Genomic DNA, 18,816 nt, shown 5'->3' with positions numbered 1-18,816 from the left:
ACGCGTAGCTCGTCATGAGGCGACGTTTGTTCAACGACAACCCCCCCAAGCGGCACACAGCTGCACTGTGATACCGGGCTTCAACGCTCACAAAACCATGTTGCCACAGGAGCAACACGCAAAGTGCGCTTCCGTCTTGTTCATTGCCCCTTTCGCTCCTCACGTAGCCCCGCCGGCCGTGCCGGTCCGTAACAAGACCCTCCTCCTTCAGCAACCTCACTCCTCGCAGCAATCCCAGCCTTTTCCGCCTCGCTCGTTTGCGTCGTCGAGAGCACGAATTCCTCCTTGTCGATATGGCGGAACATTAGCCACTGTTTTCCCGTTAGTCCAAACTGCCTCGTCATCCAGGCAACTGCGCCGTAAGCGGGAACACGTACGAAGCCGACAGTGACAAAAACACCCACAACGGCAGGGACCCCAAAGGCCCGGATCAGATAAGGATCGACAACGACAGACGAGCAAAGCAGGTTGGCAATTTCTGCGAAACCAATGGCGAAAAGACTCAAGGCCTGGAGCAAGCCTCTCATGTTCTCCGGGGAACGCGAGTACGCAATGCTGTAGGCTGCGTACTACATGTTAGCGGCTTGTCCCAGAAAACTCACCCCCGTACTTGGAGCACTTGTGTCTCTCCCAGCATCACGCCATCAACGTACAAGGCACATCGATAAACAGCTCCGATAATCCTCCGAGAGCATACGGAATCACCTGCCACCATAACGAAATCGGGGACATCAGACCCTCATTAACGCACTTGGCATCAGATGAACCATACCAGCCGCAAGGTGACGTCTGGTAAGCCTTGTAACACAAGACGGTGTTGCCGACACCCGCAAGCGTGCTCAGGAAGAAACCGGTCGTGAGGCGGGAAACAGGGCCGTAGCGTATTCTGGCCTTGCGCAGCAGGGGGTAAACTGCGTACTGGTTCGAAATTTTTCGCCTTAGCAACAGCCTCGTGTCCGGAACAAGGGAGACGGGAAGGGGAAAGGACATCATAGCAAAAGCACCGTCGAGTCTCAGAAGGAACACTCACGTTGAGAGCAAAGCCAAACACAATGACGCTCACACAGTTAAAGTTGCCAACAACGTCATTGGGAACACCGTTGCCAGTCAACATGGTGCCCAGGAAGTTGGAAGCGCTTCCGAAGCTGTGGTTTTTTTTTTCAGCCTAGTTCTCAGCCAGCAGCTTTTGCTTTTTCATGGGCAAACTTGGCAGGGTTGTCAACATACCCTGTGCTGTTCCAATATTGCACCGGGAAGAAGAAAAACATGCTGGCAGCCTGCAAGGTTCGCTGGACATCCACGACAAACTCGTCTGGGTAGTGGTCTTCTGGAGGTAACCCCTTCCGAGCTCTACTAGACGGTTTGGCATTTTCCCACCATCCCGACCGACCAATCCGGAATACACCGCCGTCGGCAAGGCCATGGCCGATGACACGAAACGTGTTGGGCAGGTCAGAACCACCTGGCTTGCGCAGCTTGAGGCGAGGCTTGAGCCACAGGAGGAGGAGAGGTAGAGGGAGGTACAGGAGAAGAGGGAGCAAAAAGGCCAGCCACCAGCCCACGTATCTGGCTGAATACGAAGTCGCCGTCGACATCAAGCCGCCGACGTTGGTCATGAGGTAGAACCACAGCATGACTCTCTCGCTGCCGTGCTCGGGATCCTCAATGACACGTTCTCCCGATTCAAGAATCTTCACAACGGGCACATGGGATTGCATCTGATCGAGAATAAGCGGGCTAAGCACGGGCTTGAACATGGCTGGATTGCTGTCGTGTCAGCGTACCACGGTCGCTGTTTCGAATGGGAAAGCAGAGGCCCAGACCCCAAAGACGAGCAACATACCCGCTCCGACAGCAAGGATGTAGACGCCGATGAAAAAGGGAATCTTGGCCGTGCCGTTGTCCAAGAGCTGCTTGGCACCTCCAGCAACGATGAAAGCGTGGCCGACACCACTGGTAATGACACCCCAGAAAATCATGGGAAATCGGCCAAATCGGGTATCACCGAGGTGACCAAACAGAAGCGGCAGGGAGTAAGCCAGCAAACTGAAGGATTGAGTGGTGGCATTCTGGTTTCCCAAGAGTCAGTCGACGTACAACGGCAATCATCCATGACAAGGCAGCATCCACGGTCGCGGTAGCTTACGTACAGCAATTTGTTCGCCCATGCCCAGAGCGCCTTGGGTGGCTTGACTTCCACCTGCAACAGCTCCATATCCGTTGCCGCCTTTGGGAAGAGGACGATTGATGTAGTTTGTCCAAACTTGAGCGCAACCTAATCGAGGCGAGCAAGGGTCAATACCTGTCTTGTCATTGGCTCCGGCCAAAGGAAATGAGGTAAAAGTAACATGAAACAAGAGCAAAAAAAGATCATCTGGTCCACCACTCAAGCCTGGGGAGAGGCTCACCGATGTAAGACGCTCGTTCGCAAAACTCCACTATACAGAGGAGATAGGCGATGGTGGGGATCTGGACGGGAACTCGGCGCAAGTTTTTAAATTCCTCATCGGTCGGCTTGCCCTCATACCCTTGGTTGAGGATGGCAATGTCGCCGTGATGGGAGTTGGGGGTAGTAGGCTCAAGCGTCTTCGTCTCGCCGCTCACGGGCTGGGGCTGAGGTACTGTGGTGTTGGCTGGAGTCTCATCTGCTAGCCGCATCAGTATCGGTGCAAGCGGTGGTCAGGTTTTGCGGCAAATGCACTGGATTACGAGGGTTGGACGTTGGCGTGGCAGGATGATGCGCACGAGACAGTCCTTTCCTTACCCATTGGTGCTCGGAATGCCTAGCCCCGGGAGAAAGAAGAGCTGAAGCAGTCCACCACGGCAATTCAAGACAGAGGGCCCTATTCTGGCCATTTCTCGCGGCCACGGCAGCCGCCGTCTCTTTGTATAAATGTCCACATGCCGAGACGAAATAGATGGCTTTGGCCCGTCGGTCCTCGGGATGCGCGTGGCCGAAAGATCGGGGAGTCGGCTATTGATGATGAGCCGACCGTGCACGACCAAGGGGAAACTGGGTCTGTTGGTAAGAAATTCCGTGCCGCGAGTACAAAGCTGCGTTTTCATCAATGCCAGCCGGCAGATGGAAGTCAAGGTGCAGTCAAGGTGCTTGCAGCGTGATAGTTGCGTTGAGTGCCAGGCAGCACCAACGTGTTTCTGCCCTTGACGCCTTGCCTCGCGTTTTTGATGCCTGGTGCATCATTAGAGGTGATGCTGGGAAGGTGCGCCCCTGGTCTACCCCGACGAACCAATATATCCTCCCGGTCGCAGTTGCCTCGACTGCACCCATCATCATCATGGTAAGGTAAACTGTACCTATGTACTAGGTACATACCTAAGCTGGGCTGATGGCCCAGCCTATGGTGTGTATAAACTCGAGTAAAGCAGAATCCTATAACTGTATGAAGCAAAACCCCGGATTCCGCATCGTCTACCCCGATGGCAGGGACGCTTTGCATGCTGCACGTCGGCAGTGGCTCTAATCCATCACCGAGACTATGCATGTGCCGACAGCGGCAGGTCAGGCCAGGGTGGTTCGGTACCTGCACCTAGGTCATGAAAATCAACATGACCGAGACGGACAAGTGCCGGCAGCCAAACGTCTCTGTGAACTTTTGGCTGCCGGTCCGCAGTCCCGCTGCATATTTTGCATTCCAACCTCAACCTGTGTGCTCGCTCATCTAGACTTCCATCTCGGCGCAGCAACAATAGACAGACACGCACAAAGGCATGCAAGGGCGAGCCCCCCCCGGAAAAGGCTAAAGAAGCAGCTTCAAAGCAAGATTAACGAGCTGCGTGCATGGCACGGCGTCTGGAGCCGGCCCCAATCTCTGGACATGACTGCAAGCTCTGCCGTCTGGTTGCATCTGGCAATGCTGCTGTTGCTGATGTACGCGATGTTGCCACTGATGCCACTGATGCCACTGTTGCCGCTGTTGCCACTGTTACTGCAGCAGACCTCTACTCTAGATCCCGCGGCCCGTCGCATCTGATTAAAAATCACCCGTCTCCGCTCCGCTGGAAAGCTGCCGTTTGACAGAGGGAAAGCCGGAAACCGCACCCCCGAACCCCCCCCCCCGCTTTGCCGACGATGCTTACTAATCCCCGCGCGCTGTCAATCCATTCAAACGGAAAACAAACTTGAGATGATCTGGGCAGGCTCCAGCGATTTTTCATTTTTTAACTCTCGCCTCCGCACTTTTGGTGCCGGGAACCTTGCTCGATTCGCTTAGCACCCTGACACTTTGGCCGACCCTGCCGACTTGCTCAGTTTTGAAAACTGTCGTAGATGGTAGAAGACGAGATGGAAACCCTCTGCGACTACACGAGTTACTCCCACGTGCATCCATGTCCTGATGGGCGATATATGCCACGCACGCCATCATCATACTGGAGGAACTGCGCCATGCCAGCACCGATCAACAGCGGTCTTGCTGCTCCCTTGACGACACGGTGCCGCCCTCGGTTTCGGCGGCGTCTAGCAGCATCGGGAACATGCTCGACAGATGCTGTCACGTAGCAAGTGTCTCCTGCGCCTCCTGCGCCTCTGATGCGTACCTCTAGGGATCGCAAATCTCATCATCTGCACAAGATACGAAAACGCCAGTTGACGTGGTGCCTCGCATCCATACGTCGGGCACCTGCCACGGCTGAAACCGGCGAGTCAAGAAAAAACGGCAACTAGTAGGAAATTTCCATTCGCGTGCTCAGCTTTTGTGAGCGGGTAATCTGTTTTCCAGGTCTAAACCCGAAACAAAAATCCGTCGTTGAAAACAGGGGGGTGAAAAGACAAAAAAAAAAACCCCCCAGAAAATGATGTGGAAAAAGAAAAAAAGTCCGTCAAAGCATCAAAACATAGGCATCGTTTTAGCAGGGACATGTTCCAGGTCCAAAACATTAGGAATCTCCTCCAATACCTTTGACAGTACACGCTGCTGCCTGCCCCCCTTCACTCGGCCATTTCTTCATCCTCATCCTCATCCTCAAAGTCCATCTCGCTGAGGGCGGCCAGCTCCTCCCCCTCGCGGAAGTAGCGGATAGCCTCTGGCCACAGGTCCTCGGCAATGGTGAGGGCGACATCGTCAGCATTGGGGAAGATTTCGAACTCGTACTCGCCGTCGTCCTCGTCCTCGTCCTCGTCCGCATCGAGCTTGGCCTCGTCGACTTCCTTGCCCTCCTTGCGAGCCTTGCGCTTCTCCTCTTCGGCGCGGGCAGCCTCGCGGCTCTCCTCCTCGGTGATGAAGCGGCCGCGGAAACCGAAAAAGTTGAAGAAGCTGACGGCGTCGAGGCTGGTGGTCTCGAGCTTCTTGATGAGCTCCTTCTTGGCCGGGGTCTGCTCCTCGCGCTTGCCGGCCTTGTCCTCTTGGTGGATCTTGTTGGCGAGGCTGAGCAGCCCGTTGGTCAGGTCCTTGTTGGGCTTCCAGTTGATGTCGACGGGCTCCGAAACCATGCCCTCCCAGCCGTCCTTGGCGTGGCGCCACCAGAACTTCTTCTCGAGCGTGGTGTTTTCAAAGTAGTCGTTTTCGGCAAACTCGAACTTGATGGAGACGCTGCGCGGGTGGCCGTTGGGCAGCTCGAAGCGCTCGACGGAGAGGCTCTTGAGAGACGCAATGACGGCGGCGTCGGTGGGCTGGATATACTCGTCGATCTCGGGAGGGGCGCGCTCAAAGACGAGAGGCCAGAAATTGGGGATCTGACAGATGGTCTTTTCACGCTTGGCGAAGAGGTCACGGGTCATCTTGTCCTGGATACGCACTAGGATATAGGTAAGTTTTGATGTTTTTAACCAACCAGCTTGTCATGGTTGATATGGTCGCAAGCCGTTTTCACGACGGATGTGGCAAGCCGATAGGTTTCTGGGGGGAATTTCCTTTCTCTTTCTTTGTCTCTTTCTCCCTTTTTTTTTTCTTTTTTTCTTTTTTTTTAAAAGAAAAAGGAAAGGGGGGGAAGACTCACGGATCTCAAGATCGACCTGGTCAAAGTCATCCTCGAGGTCGTCGAGCTGCTCGTAGTGGACGGTGTTATCAACGTCTTCGGCAGACATATTGTCGGTAGCGATGATCTTTTTTTTTTCTTTTCTTTTTTTTTTTTTGTGAGGGAATACGTGTGGGATGGACGGAAGCGAGGAAGCGAGGAGGCGAGGATGGGAGAGCAAAGAGTGATTGATGCAAGTGATGAGTGATGGATGAATGATGCAAGCTGAGTAGGTCGATTCAATTTTTTTTCAGAAAAAAAAAAAAAAAAAAGTTTTCCTGATAGACTACAACAGCACAGATAAAATGGAGCCACGACCTGGTTTCATTGGGCGCCTGGCCAACGAGAAGGTCTGGTGCACTGGAAAATTTTGCCGCAGGCCTGCAGAGCCCAAACGGATTGGTTCCTGGGAGTCTGGCCAAAGAAAAGACGGCCTTTTTTTTTTTTTTTTTTTTTTTTTTTTTTTTTTCCTTTCCCTTCCCCGGACGGTGAGAGAAGAGGGCACGGAGCTCATTTGGCAAGCGGAGAAGCTGGCGACCGGGGGGGGGGGAGGCAAGGGGGATGGGTGAGAGCATCTCAGTGCCGGGTTCTGGATTCTGTTGGTGGGCTCAACAGAGGGGCGCAGAGCAGAACAGCACACAGCCCTCAGAGGCAGAGGCAGAGGCAGAGGCAGAGGCGGTCCAGCAGGCTGCACGTGCAGCACTAGGACGTCAACTGGGGTTTGCGGTCGTTGGGCGACTGGGCCCCGCTGGAACCCTGCAGGGCGGGGGCTGTTGCCCATCCACGGCGCCTGTTGCCTGTTCCTGTTTTTGCCCGGCTTTTGCGCGTCTGCCCGGGCAACCAGGACGAGGCGGAAGAGGCAAACGGGGCAACGAGCGAATGCCGAAAAACTCTGCGCCCTCCCTCCTCTTTTCTTTTCTTTCCTTTGCTTTCCTTTTTTTTTTTTTTTTTTTTTTTTTTTTCCTCCCCTTTATCCCCAGCCCTTTTGTATTTTTTTCATGGCCCACCAGAAGACGACTCCCACGCCAGACAAAGCTAGCGCCAGGCACCTCCCCAAACAGGCGGGGTTTCTCGTTTTTGCTGCACCGCTCGATTCTGTCTCAACTTTTTTTTTTTTTTTTTTTCCCTGCCCGCGCTAACGAGAAAAAAAAAAAAAACCCTGGGGTCAATGGTCGATTCTGCTGTGGGCCCGCCGCCAAGACAGCGGCACCTACGGGCTAGGGTCAAGTGCCCCGCAGTTCCAAAGTACGTGCCGCGCACCGCGCTCAGAAGCCGAGAGCCAAGACACGACACGACAAGACAATCCTCCGCAGGCCAGGCTGTATCGCGCAAAAAAAAAAAAAAAAAAAAAAAAAAAAAGAAAGAAAGAAAATCACCAATTTCCGCGGCCCCAAGCCCCGAGGCACATACGCAGTGGCTCCCCCCCCCAATCCCCATATGGTTCTTCCTGCTGCGTTTGGCAACGCTCAGCGCAGCCCAAGAGGGGGGCATCTGCCGTCTCCCCTCTGCAGGTTTCCTGCTTCGGCTTTATTTTACTTCCTTGTGATGTTTTACTTTTTTTTTTTTTCATCTTATTTTTCTTTTATTTTTGTGTGTGCGGTGGTTGCTGGGTGCGCCCCCGTTCAAACTTTAGCTGCGACGCTGCGTCGCCCTCCCTCGACAGCTGGCCTGGTTGACCGCTCTTCACCACGGCTCGCTTGACAGTTGCTACGAGGGGGCCTGGTAGCCGTGACCACACTTGTTGTGACGAATCGTAGCACCCGAGGCCAAGGGCTGTCCGACCCGACGTACTCCGTCCACCCGTCCAAGTGAGCTGCACAGCGGCTGGCGCTGGTGGTCAGCCAGCCAGCCAATGCCGGCGCGCTGCTCCTGCTAATGGCCCCTTTGTGCTCGACAAAAAAGACCACATTGATTCGATGCCTGGTGATGGATATACGGGGGTGCAAGCAAAGATGTAGCCGGCTGCCATGCCATATGCGTGTGAGGGGCACGATTGTGACATGAAAGAGGCTTGATTGGGATACGTGATGGTTGATGGTGGAGCGCCTACGTAGGCAAGGTCATGTGACAATGCCATGTGCCATGGCGCCTGGGATGATGAGACAACAGTACCCGAATCGCCGCCTCACCCGCCCCCGCCCCCACCGGCCATCAATCAAGTTCCCGTTATCCGTACAGCTGGCCCTGGCCCCACCACCACCCGGAGCCAAGTGCCCGTGTCACGACATGGAGTCACCACCGGCGAGGAGAAAAAGGTCGTTCACCACCAAGACCTCAACTCTTTGGCCGCGCGTGCCAGAACCAAGCAACTTTGTCAACTTGGACGGGACGGGTTTGGCATCCTCCAAAGGCAGCTCCGCAGCTCTTTCCAGTCTCGACGCAAACAAAGTCCTGCATCGCCAATCCCCGCCCGCCATGAATCCCTAATCCCCCCCTTCCCATCCTTCCAACCCTCCGCCATCAACATCAGCATCAACATCAGCATCAACATCAACATCAACCAACATCACCATCACCACCACCATCACCACCACCATCACCACCACCATCACCACCACCACCAACCATGCCCGACACCTACACCAAGCTGCCCCTCGAGGTCGCCACCTTCTCCGGCGACTCCATGCTCAAGGCCCAGGCGCAAGCCGCCTCGCGCGTCGAGCTCAACGCCCCCGGCTCGTACCCCCTCGGCGGCACCACACCCCCCGTGTCCGAGCTCGCCCGCGTCGCCCGCCGCATCACCATCCCCGTGCGCATCATGATCCGCCCGCGCGGCCCCCCCGCCGACGGCTCCCCCGACTTCGTCTACTCCCCCGACTTCGTCTACTCCCCCGCCGAGGTCGACCAGATGGCCCGCTCCGTGCTCGCCTTCAAGCGCTCCGGCCTGATGGATCCCCTCCGCGGCGACGGCTTCGTCTTCGGCCTCCTCGCCCCGCCCGACCTGTCCGTCGACCGCCCCAGCTGCCGCCGCCTCGTGCGCCTGGCCCGCCCGTACGGCTGCGTCTTCCACCGCGCCTTCGACCGCCTCGCCGCCCGCACGCGCGGCGGACCCCTCGACCCCCTCGACCCCCTCGACGCCCTCGACGCCCTCGTCGACCTGGGCTTCCAGGGCGTCCTGACCGCCGGCGGGCCCGGCCCCTGCGCCGCCAACGTCGACACCATCGCCCACCTGTGCCACCGCTGGGCCGGGCGGCTGCAGATCGTGGTGGGCGGCGGCCTGCGCCACCACAACGTCGCGGCCGTGGCCGGGAGCCTGACCGGCTACGAGGACGACGCCGTCTGGCTGCACACGGCGGCTCTGACGGGCAGGCCCGACCATCCCGACGAGGAGATTGACTCGGACGAGCTGGTCCGCTTGGTGACCCAGCTGGGCTCCGTGCCTGCGCCGTGCGCCGCCGCGGGGAGGACTCGCGACCCGCAGGACAGGGCGGTATGTTTGTCGCCTCCTCCCCCTGGGTCCTGGGCCCTGGGCCCTGGCTTGCGGAAGCACAATTGGCCCTTTGCTAACCTGACCGGGGAAATTCCTCCCCCACTGCCTAGTTTGATTCCTAGCTATGCGCTGCCGTCGTGACTCGTGGGGATAAAGGAGAAAGAATTAACAGTCTTTGGGTGGTGGAACAGAAAACACGTCACTTCGCGCAGCAAGCCGCGTAGGGCCGGCATCCAAAATCGCATGCTTTTCCAAGGCTGTCGCTCTTTTATTTCACAGCGGCGGCACGCCAACCACGTCTTTGCGGATGCCGCCATACATCCCACCGGTTTTCGTACTGATTCCCCTCACCAGAGACACGACATCGCACGCCTATTGCCCAACGCGCGAATCCCGCTCCGACAAGGAACCCTTGTGTCATCAACCTTTGTGGGTTGACTTTATCCCGTTTCGTCGACCATGCCAGACAGCTACGAGCACGTGGCATGCTGTATTATTCGCATCACGTCACGTCGCAATAATCACGCTCTACTCTCCCATCATCTCTCTCCGTACAAGGTTTCCCCCCCAACACAACGGGCCAATGGTTGCTGAAAACAGGGGGTGGACGAGAAAAAAAAATGAAAAAAAGACGGGCAAGTTTCGCTTCGCCTCGGATTTACCCGGTGTAAGGACGAGCAAGACCCAGGCAAGAGGCCATCTTGTAGAAAATATCAACGTTGTTAAAGGTGCCGCCAAAGGTCTCCTGGCAAGGGCCCATGGCGAACACGGGAACGTCGGTCAGGGAGTGGACACCCTGGGCCTCGCTGGTCGGTAGGGTGCCGTTGATGACGATGCCGTCGGGGGCATCCTTGGGGTTGACGACGTAGCCGTCGCTGCTCTTGACGGCGGGCACGCGTGAACCGCTCTTGTGCACCTTGTAGTCCTCTCGACGGTCCGGAGCGGCGCCGACGCCGCCAGCTATGGCGTACCGGGGCTCCCAGTTGGCGGGAAAGTTGACCCCGGTGCCGTAGTTGACATCCTTGGGCTTGACGGTGTACTGGGACAAGCCGGACTGTTCGTAGACGCCAATGGCGTCGCGCTTGGCGCGCTCGTCCCGCTGCTTGGCGAGGTACTCGGTATCAGCTGATCCCCAGACACTGAAGCACGCGAGGTCAGCGTTGAACATGTACAACTAGTATACATATATATATATATATATATGATAAGTCGCCGTGTGGCAAAAACTCACTCGAACCCGTGGCCGTGATCGGCTGAGACGACTACCAACGTCTCGTCGAGAATCTTCATGTCCTTGAGCTTGTTGATGGTGGCGCGGACAGTGTCGTCCAGCTCCAGGAGGTCGCCCAGGGCACGATCGTAGTCCAGAGCGTGCATCTGCTTGTCCACGGAGGCGGCTTCGGACATGAGGAAGAAGCCCCTGTCACCACCGCGCTTGTGGAGCACCTCGACAGCCTTGAGGGTCATGTCCTTGAGTCCGGGAAGATCGAGAGCGGGCTCCTTGCCGCCCTTGGGGTCGTTCTTGAAAGCTCGCAGGTTCTCCGTGTACACGTTGCGGTCCAGCCAGACGGGCAGGTTGCTCTGGCAGAAGACGCCGAGGGCCCTTTTGCTCGTGTCAATCTTCCCCAGCGACGTCTTGTTCAAGCTGATGGTGTAGCCCTTGTTGGCAAACTCGCCGTAGTAGTCCTTGCCCTGGTAGGTGCCCTTGCCGGCAAAGAACTGCTCTGCGCCAGCGCCAAAGTAGACGTCGGGGCCGCCGTGGTTGGTCCAGCTGTAGTTGGTCACGCCGTGCAGAGCCTGGTCAACGAGAGGTCCGTACTCGTTACGGCGGCGGGTATGGCCAGTGAGGGCAGTTGGGGTCGCGTCTGCCAGGAAGGCGGTAGAAACAGCGCCCCATGCGCCTTTCTGCGAGATATGCGAGTCAGTTGTTATCTCGGGACTCTCGCTTGCAGGGGAGGGAAACCCAAAACGTACGGTAACTCGGCGGAAGATTTCAACAATTGTCTCGACCTTGGGATCATCAAATGGATCGGGCGAGGAGTCGGCATGGACGCTTGTTCAGCTGTCAATTCACAGGGTCTTTTTCCCGTTCTTCGTTTTCACCCAATCTAAACTCCCCCAAAGGACTCGAGGACGCAAACTCACCCCATGGCGTTGACAGTGCTCTTGTGGCCAGAATACAGAGCGGAGGCGGAATTGGCCGAGTCGGTGATGTAGCTGTCAATGGAGTGGGTCATCTGGTGACCGAGGACAGGGAACTGGTCCATCTGCATTTGAGTCTGGTACTTGCCGTTGATGCTCTTGTGTCCGAGCAGACGGGCAGCGGTAATCTGTCGTGGTTGGAGAGATTAGGGTCCAACTTTCCACCTTTGTCGGTTCTCCCACGTCGCGTGGCTGCCGCAGCAGACCTGAGGGTCAAGGTTACTTACCATGTTGGTAGTCATGCCGTCACCGATGAAGAAGATGACATTTTTGGCCCTTCTGTGCTTGGCGATGGGTCGGACGACCCATTCGGCCGTGGTCTTTTCGCCGCCGTAGTACTCGAGGGTGACGGTGTACTTTCCCGGCTCGTCGAGAGAGAGCTTGCGGTAGATCTTGGAGGAGACATTGACGACCGAGGGTGTTTTTCTGTCTCGGGCAAACAAGTCCTCGTACCAGTCGAAAGTCCACTTCTCCAGCGGGGGCTCCTCGACCTTGAAGGCCGCGGCAATGTCCCGGGGAGCATGGCCGTCCCTGGCAATAGTGACCTTGAACTTGTCGTCAGGCCTGCCGTCGTGAGCGGCCTCGCTGCCGTTGACGGGCGCGTGGACCTCGACCCGCAGGTCAAAGAGCTGGCCGGGGAGAAAGTCGCTCTGGTCGGGCGGGAGGAGACAGCCGAGAGTCGGGCAGGTGCCCAGGCGCTGGTACGTCTGGGCCGCGACAGCCGACAGCGAAGCCGAAGCCGCCAGAACAGCAGCGACGTCGAGCTTGGCAAGCATGACGACGACGACGACGACGATGTGGGGAAGCGCCGAAGCAGAGGAGCGCAGGTCGACGACTGGGGTGGGCTTTGCAATGCAGGCACGAGGAAACGACGGGGAGGAGGGGCCGCGCAGACGCATGCGAGAGGGATGCGAGCGTGGATGCGAGCCTTGCCGATGCTATATATATACTCGGGAGTCCCGGGGGGGTCCCGTGGCGACCATGGCAAAGTTCGAGATTGCTTTTCCGGCCTCACGCTGCGGAGCAACGGCATTCACCCACCAATGGGGGTGCGGGAGTCGACGGACCGGGTGGTTTACCGTTCTGACGACGGGGCTGGATGGAACCATTTGTGTGCCACAGGCCACATGGCGACAATTGTCTGCATGAACGACCTGGGCTCCTGGGGTTCTCGGGCCAGACGGGATGCTTTGGTGATACCTCGAGGGCTGGGGCCCTTTGAAATCCGCGTCTGGGAGCCGCAGCACGTGCTGGGTGGTGGTGGTGGTGATGGTGGTGGTGCTTTAAGCTTTGATGCTGCCAATGAAAACTGGATCCCGCTGCCCGTGCACCTTCCTTTGCAGCCGCGTGTGTGCCTCGGGGGCTGCCGATAGGCGGGATTCTCGTTTTTCCATCTTCTTCTTCTTCTTCTTCTTCTTCTTCTTCTTCTTCTTCTTCTTCTTCGTCGTCGTCGTCGTCTTTCTTCTCGCATTGACTAGCCTGGACTCTGCCTGGAATCCGCCTGGAATCCCCATGTTGATCATCATCGACAGGCGTAATCGGCAGGCAACATACATGCATGGCCAGAGAGTCGCCAAGCCCGGGGCTGAGCTAGTGCCATGTACGTCTGCAGCAGCTCCCAGCCATCACACCAGGCTGCCATCAGTTGCCCATTTGGGGCACCTTCCAGGCCGTGGCTCGCTAGCGCACAGCGGCCAGCGCCCCTGCCATCAGGACTTGACTGGAGCAGGATTGTCTGGTTGAGGCATCGTGGCCGCACCGGCGCCTTCCATTGGCCAGCGGGGACCCAGTCACCCATGCAAACCCCCCCAACCTTGAGTTTGATGATGGATTGGGGGGTCGACGGAGGCGTTGCGTTGCTTTGCGAGGCTGCGTTGGAGAAAAGTTGAGACCAAGGAAGCATGAGGGAATTTTATTGGAAATTTCGACAGAGGCGTTGATCCGCTGCTACCAACTGCACCAACTGCGCCAACTGCACCAACTGCGCCAACTGCAGCTGTCCAGGTTCCGCCGGGGTGCGCGGATTCGTTCACCGACCATGCGAAGCCATCACCTGCCTGCAGCTCGTGCTAGGTGCAGCAACACAACCTTGAACCGGCCCTCTAAAATCAGACTTTTCGTCGCACCGGGACGGCGCGAAAGGAGCAGCTGGGTCAGAAATCTTCGCCTGTTTGCGCCATTCGCGGGGACCCAAGACAAAGGCGGTGGCTGCTCGTGTCCTCTCGCTTTCGGCCCTTTGTTCTTCTTCACTCGCATCGGCTCTATCGGGCGTTTAGGTGCCGCCGCCTTCTGCCTGATCCGCGTGCCCGTTTGGCAAACCGCCCTCAAAATCCGCCACCCAGGTTGACTTGTTGATCTTTGCCTGCCCTGCCTCACTCTTGAAGTGGTATCCTCGTGCCCTCGGTCTCGCGCCCGTCCCTTCCGGCAACTCGGGCTCATACGCTGCCAGGAATGCCTTCCTGCTCTCTTCAAAGACGTCGAGGCCCCTGGCCAACTCGGAGCGGATGCCCTCGAAGAATTTCCCCACGACGTAGTGATTGTGCATCTGCAGCAGGTTCCACCCGACCATCTCCTTGGCATTGAGGCAATGCCGCACATAGGCCCTGTGATGGTTCGAGCAGGCGAAGCATCGGCATCCTTCCTGCAGCGGCGCCAACGCGGCGTTGTGTTCCTCCGACCACATGTCGACGGCCAGGGGCTGGGCAGGCCGCGCGTGCGGCGGTGGCGCGGGGAACACAAAGGTGAGCGCAACTCCAGCATCGGAGACGCTGTTTACGAACGGCAGAGCGCAGAGATCCACGCCCAGCGACACTTGGCGCAGTATGTCGTGCGGCGATTTGGGAAGGTCCAAGGAGAGCCTCGGCAAGAACCGCAGCGGCTCGTAGGCTTGCAGCTCCGGAAGAATGCCGGCGTCGTAGACGGCCAAGCCCGCCAGGTGCTCCGCCACGTCTTCCGCCAGATGGCGCAGGTAGTCCCACTGGATGGGGAGCTCGACCGGCAGGACGGGCGCAAAGACGGAGACAGCAGCGCCCGGCGCATGATCCGGGCCCTCCCGGCTTTCGAGCTGGCGCAGAAAGTCGTCCACCCACTCCTCGGTGCGCTCCACCATCTTGATGAGCTTCTTGGACGACGGCGTCTTGCTGGTGTGCAGCGAATCGGCAAGGGGCACCACCACGTCGGGCTGCAGGTCCCTGACAGCAGCGACGTACTGAGACACGGTGACGTGGGCGAATCCAGTCGAGGTGAAGAGCGTGACGGACTTGGCGCCGTTACCCATGGGGGTGATGACGGGCGGGCATCTCCGCGCACCGAGCACCACGGTCGTATCCGGCGCTAGGGCCGCGAAGCCGTGCAGCCGGCCAAGATTTCCACGCGAAGGCGTGTTGTAGATGGGTGGCTCCTGCCGCTCAACGACTAACCGCCCCGTGTCAGTCGCCTCGCCAGCTCTTGGGGAGACTAGGACGCTTCGCGCAAGGGGTGTGGGGGGCGCGAGGGGGGGACCACTTACAGTCCTCGAGAGCCATGTACGCAGAGCCCACGCCTGTATGCTTGCTCACGTTGTCGGGGGTGAGGTGAGGTACGGCACCGCGGGAGGTGACTGCAGTGTAGTTGGGGGTGTCGATCGGTCTTCTGCCTGGCATGGACAGACGGCCGAGACGAGCAGCGCAGCCGTCTGCGACCGTGGCGCCCAGGAGCTCAAAGACCTTTCGGGCGGGCATCGTCGAGCCTTTGGTGGTTTCCGTCGCGCTCATTTCGACATGCTATCACACGGGTGCATGCAAATTGTGTTGTCCCCGTGTCATGCGAAGAACGGAGTAGACTTTTTTTGCCAGAGGGGGGGGTTTGGGGGGGTGAGGGGCTAAAGAGAGTGATTGGACAGGTAGGGCTTCTTCGGAGGAGGTGCAGCACCTCGCTTTGCCCAAGGATATATAAGTCAATGAGACGTCCCGGAGGAACACGCAGGCCGTGGTTGAGACGCTCATTCAAGCGGGTTGATGATGATTGAGTTTGTCTACAATACTTTCTTCTCGGGGAGAAACTGGCACGTGGGAAAGCCCGGTCAGCCAATGAGCGAGCGGAACAGCTCCTGCCCGTGGTTGTTGTGTGTGAGTTGTTTGAATGGCTGCCGACGTTAACCCGGCTGCAAACAAGGCAGGTACCGCAGACTCCATCCCCCCGACAAGGGTCGCGGAGTACCGGTACCTGGGGGCAAGTGGGCCAAAGTCCGTGGCCGGCCAGACCCTTGCGCCTGCCAGGGCCAGCATGATTCGGCGACAGACCCAAGTTGCCTGCATATTATTTTTTGACTTTTGAAACAATCAATCAGCCCTACAGAATCGCTTGCGGGGACTGCAGCCGACTTCCACCTCGTTCAATCTTGGGCGTCGGCTGAGGTGAGATGCCGGCCGACTGGGAAAACTTCAGTTTCTGGGCTGACATGCGCATACGCACGCAAGGCACACGGTTTACCGACGTTTAAGCTCGGTTGCTAGCACGAGGCTTCCGGCACTACTTTCCTGCCACCTTGGCTTGTTAACGGACGGGTAGGATCAAGGTCCCTTTTGGTCCAGCCAGCCCTTTTGGTCCGGCCCTTTTGGTCCAGTCCTCCTGGCCCAGTCCTCTTTGGTCCAGCCAGCCCTCTTGGTCGTCTTGTTGGTCCTTTTGCAGGCTGACTGACCCCACTTCTGGCGTCCGGAGTCCGGAGCTGGCTGGCTGGGCATCGTCAAGCAGTCCTCCTGAGCTGGTTTCTTCTTTCTCCTCCTCTCTGCCTGCCAGCAATGGTCGATCATTATGAGGGCCAAGACCAGCCCCTGATGACGGACCCGGAGAGACGCGAGACCCCCGCCGGCAACGACGCTGGTGTTAACGACGCTGGTGGCGAAGACGCTTCTGGCAACGACGTCCCCCCCGCCAACAGCCAGAATCAACATCGTCAACACAGTGACAGCCAGCGCGGCCTCCGCCCCCGTACCGACCTGACCGCCGCCGGACATCCAGACGCACCGCTTGGCGCCGCCGATGACGACGACAACGACGGCACGCTTCAGCTGCAAGACGACAGCGATCCGCCCACGCCGCGCTTCCTCCAAGACGAGAACGCCTGGAAGAGATGGAGGTGGGTTCCCTACCCCGTCCGCCGCGCGCTGCGAGCCCTCGGCAAATGGTCCGTCGGCCCTCCCAACCCGCAGCCGTACCGGATCAAGCCCCTGTTCCCCCTGGTGCAGGAGTACCCCCTGTTCCTGGCGGACAAGCTGCTCGCCACGCCCAAGCGGCGCTTCTGGCTCCTGCTCCTCTTCTTCTCCGCGTGGATCACGTCGTTTGTGCTCGTAAAGAGACAGGGCGAGATGGCCACCGAGATCGCGGGATGGGGCCAGCCGCGGACCATCGGGTGCGGCGCGACGTACTGGGGCTCCGGAAACACGTGCGGCGTGGACGGGAACAGCTGCAGGCCCTTTGAGGGCGGCGGCTTCGCGTTCCGCTGCCCGGCCAACTGCGCCAGCTACCAGGTCCTGAACCCGCACGCGGTCGGGGACCAGGAGGTCGTCTACCGGCCCATCGTCGTGGGCGGGCCGCCGAGCCTCGACGCCGCGCTCGAGAACGCCACGTACCGCGGCGATTCGTACATTTGCGGAGCCGCCATCCACGCCGGCGTCGTCTCCAACGCAAACGGGGGGTGCGGCGTGGTCCGGCTCGTCGGCGCGCGCCGCGGCTACCGGAGCACGCGGCGCAACGGCATCACGAGCGTGGGCTTCGATTCGCACTTTCCCCTGTCGTTCCAGTTCCTGCCGGGCATCCAGTGCGGCGGCAGCGGCGGCGGCGGCGCCCAGGACGCGCGGTGGTCGCTGCTCGCCATCTCGGTCGTCTTCACCGCCCTCCTCTCGCTCTTCACCGCGTCGCCCGCCTGGTTCTTCTTCCCCTGCTTCACCGGCATCTTCTGGACGGTGGGCATGGCTCTCGACCCCCCGCCGCACAGGTCCGTCGCGGCCCTGTTCTCCAACATCTCGGGCAAGTTCCTGCCGGCCATGTTTGTCGCCTGGGTCGTCTACGACCGGATGGGCGTGCGGCGCGCGCTCGCCGGCCTGACGGCGCAGGTGGAAAAGACGGTGCTGTGGCTCGGCGCCTGCTGGGTCGGCGCCCTGGACAACTACACCCTGAGCTTCATCCCGATCCAGCGCCTCAGCGCGCACGACCTGCAGCAGCAGCCCGGCGCCAAGGCCGCCCTCGCCGCCGTCATCGTGGTCCTGGTGGCCGCCGCCGCCGCCCAGGCGTGGTTCCTCCGCCAGGAAGCCCGCTTCGTCGGGCTCGCCAAGCTGTACGCCCTGCTGCTGCTCGGCATCGTCGTCGCCCTCGTCCTGCCGGGCCTGCAGCTCCGGCTCCACCACTACGTCCTGGCGCTGCTCCTGCTCCCCGGGACCGGGCTGCAGACGCGGCCGTCCCTGCTGTACCAGGGCCTCCTCGTCGGCCTGCTGGTCAACGGCGTCGCCCGGTGGGGGTTCGACCCGGTGCTGCAGACGCCCGCGGCCCTGCGCGGCGACGCGCACAAGGGCACCCCGCTGCCCGTCGTGGGCGCCCCCGTCGTGGACGCGTCCAACGCCACCATCTCGCTGACCTGGGAGAAGCCGCAGCTGGTGCAGTACGACGGCATCAGCGTCCTCGTCAACGACGTCGAGCGCTTCAGGACCTACTTTGCCGACGCCGACGCCAGGGACGCGTTCGTGTGGTCCCGGAGCAAGACGCTCGGCCTGCCCGAGTATTTCCGGTTTGCGTTTATGGATGGCAGCGAGAGCGGCGACTACACCAGGGCGGGGGTCTGGACGGCGGACGGCCAGTGGGTGGACATGAAGCCGGGGCCGTCCAGGCGCAGGGCTGGTGGTCGGGGGCTGGACGACCTAGTTGAACGCTGATGACGTTTACTCGACTTGTTCGATGCTGTTGTACTACGTGATTGCCGGTTAATAGAGTCTGTCTCCCTCCCTCTCTCCTTTCCCTCTCTCCTTTTTTTTCTTTTAATTTTATTTTATTTTATTTATTTTTTCCCGATTACGCACCGCGTTCCAGAAAAGCACGTCAAATGCATATACACACGTGCGCCCTTGGCCCTGGGTGCCGCCTCATTGCAGTTTTGAAGCCAAACCCCCGTCATCCCCACCTCACTTCTGCACATCATACAGTAGGTAGGTACCTAGGTACCTAAGGTACCTTCGGAAGTC

The 18,816-nt window shown here is 59.0% G+C and overlaps 6 protein-coding genes across 6 annotated transcripts; 2 read left to right on the top strand and 4 right to left on the bottom strand.

Moving 5' to 3' along the window:
* Positions 1–140: 140 nt before the first annotated feature.
* On the bottom strand, positions 141–2,768 carry UV8b_03127 (uncharacterized protein; the record flags this gene model as incomplete). The annotated part of the gene is made up of 9 exons (XM_043140625.1): positions 141–311; positions 378–562; positions 654–918; positions 1,031–1,145; positions 1,228–1,759; positions 1,844–2,069; positions 2,151–2,275; positions 2,409–2,645; positions 2,765–2,768. The coding sequence occupies 9 exons, from the start codon at positions 2,766–2,768 to the stop codon at positions 141–143; spliced, it is 1,860 nt and encodes a 619-aa protein (XP_042996559.1).
* A 2,180-nt stretch (positions 2,769–4,948) lies between these two features.
* On the bottom strand, positions 4,949–6,043 carry UV8b_03126 (uncharacterized protein; the record flags this gene model as incomplete). Its single annotated transcript, XM_043140624.1, has 2 exons — positions 4,949–5,754; positions 5,956–6,043. The coding sequence occupies 2 exons, from the start codon at positions 6,041–6,043 to the stop codon at positions 4,949–4,951; spliced, it is 894 nt and encodes a 297-aa protein (XP_042996558.1).
* A 2,496-nt stretch (positions 6,044–8,539) lies between these two features.
* Positions 8,540–9,525, top strand: UV8b_03125 (uncharacterized protein; the record flags this gene model as incomplete). The annotated part of the gene is made up of 2 exons (XM_043140623.1): positions 8,540–9,403; positions 9,514–9,525. 2 exons carry the CDS (start codon positions 8,540–8,542, stop codon positions 9,523–9,525), a joined length of 876 nt encoding a protein of 291 aa, XP_042996557.1.
* Positions 9,526–10,061: 536 nt separating this feature from the next.
* UV8b_03124 (uncharacterized protein) lies at positions 10,062–12,381 on the bottom strand (the record flags this gene model as incomplete). The annotated part of the gene is made up of 5 exons (XM_043140622.1): positions 10,062–10,542; positions 10,635–11,308; positions 11,378–11,456; positions 11,549–11,733; positions 11,833–12,381. The coding sequence occupies 5 exons, from the start codon at positions 12,379–12,381 to the stop codon at positions 10,062–10,064; spliced, it is 1,968 nt and encodes a 655-aa protein (XP_042996556.1).
* Positions 12,382–13,877: 1,496 nt separating this feature from the next.
* On the bottom strand, positions 13,878–15,357 carry UV8b_03123 (uncharacterized protein; the record flags this gene model as incomplete). The annotated part of the gene is made up of 2 exons (XM_043140621.1): positions 13,878–15,019; positions 15,114–15,357. 2 exons carry the CDS (start codon positions 15,355–15,357, stop codon positions 13,878–13,880), a joined length of 1,386 nt encoding a protein of 461 aa, XP_042996555.1.
* A 1,026-nt stretch (positions 15,358–16,383) lies between these two features.
* UV8b_03122 (uncharacterized protein) lies at positions 16,384–18,510 on the top strand (the record flags this gene model as incomplete). Its single annotated transcript, XM_043140620.1, has 1 exon — positions 16,384–18,510. One exon carries the CDS (start codon positions 16,384–16,386, stop codon positions 18,508–18,510), a length of 2,127 nt encoding a protein of 708 aa, XP_042996554.1.
* Positions 18,511–18,816: the final 306 nt, after the last annotated feature.

The sequence above is a fragment of the Ustilaginoidea virens genome, chromosome 2, assembly GCF_000687475.1.
Source record: "Ustilaginoidea virens chromosome 2, complete sequence".
Lineage (NCBI taxonomy): Eukaryota > Fungi > Ascomycota > Sordariomycetes > Hypocreales > Clavicipitaceae > Ustilaginoidea > Ustilaginoidea virens.
The sequence above is the reverse complement of the archived record's forward strand: the minus strand, read 5'-3'. Positions and strand labels throughout refer to the sequence as shown.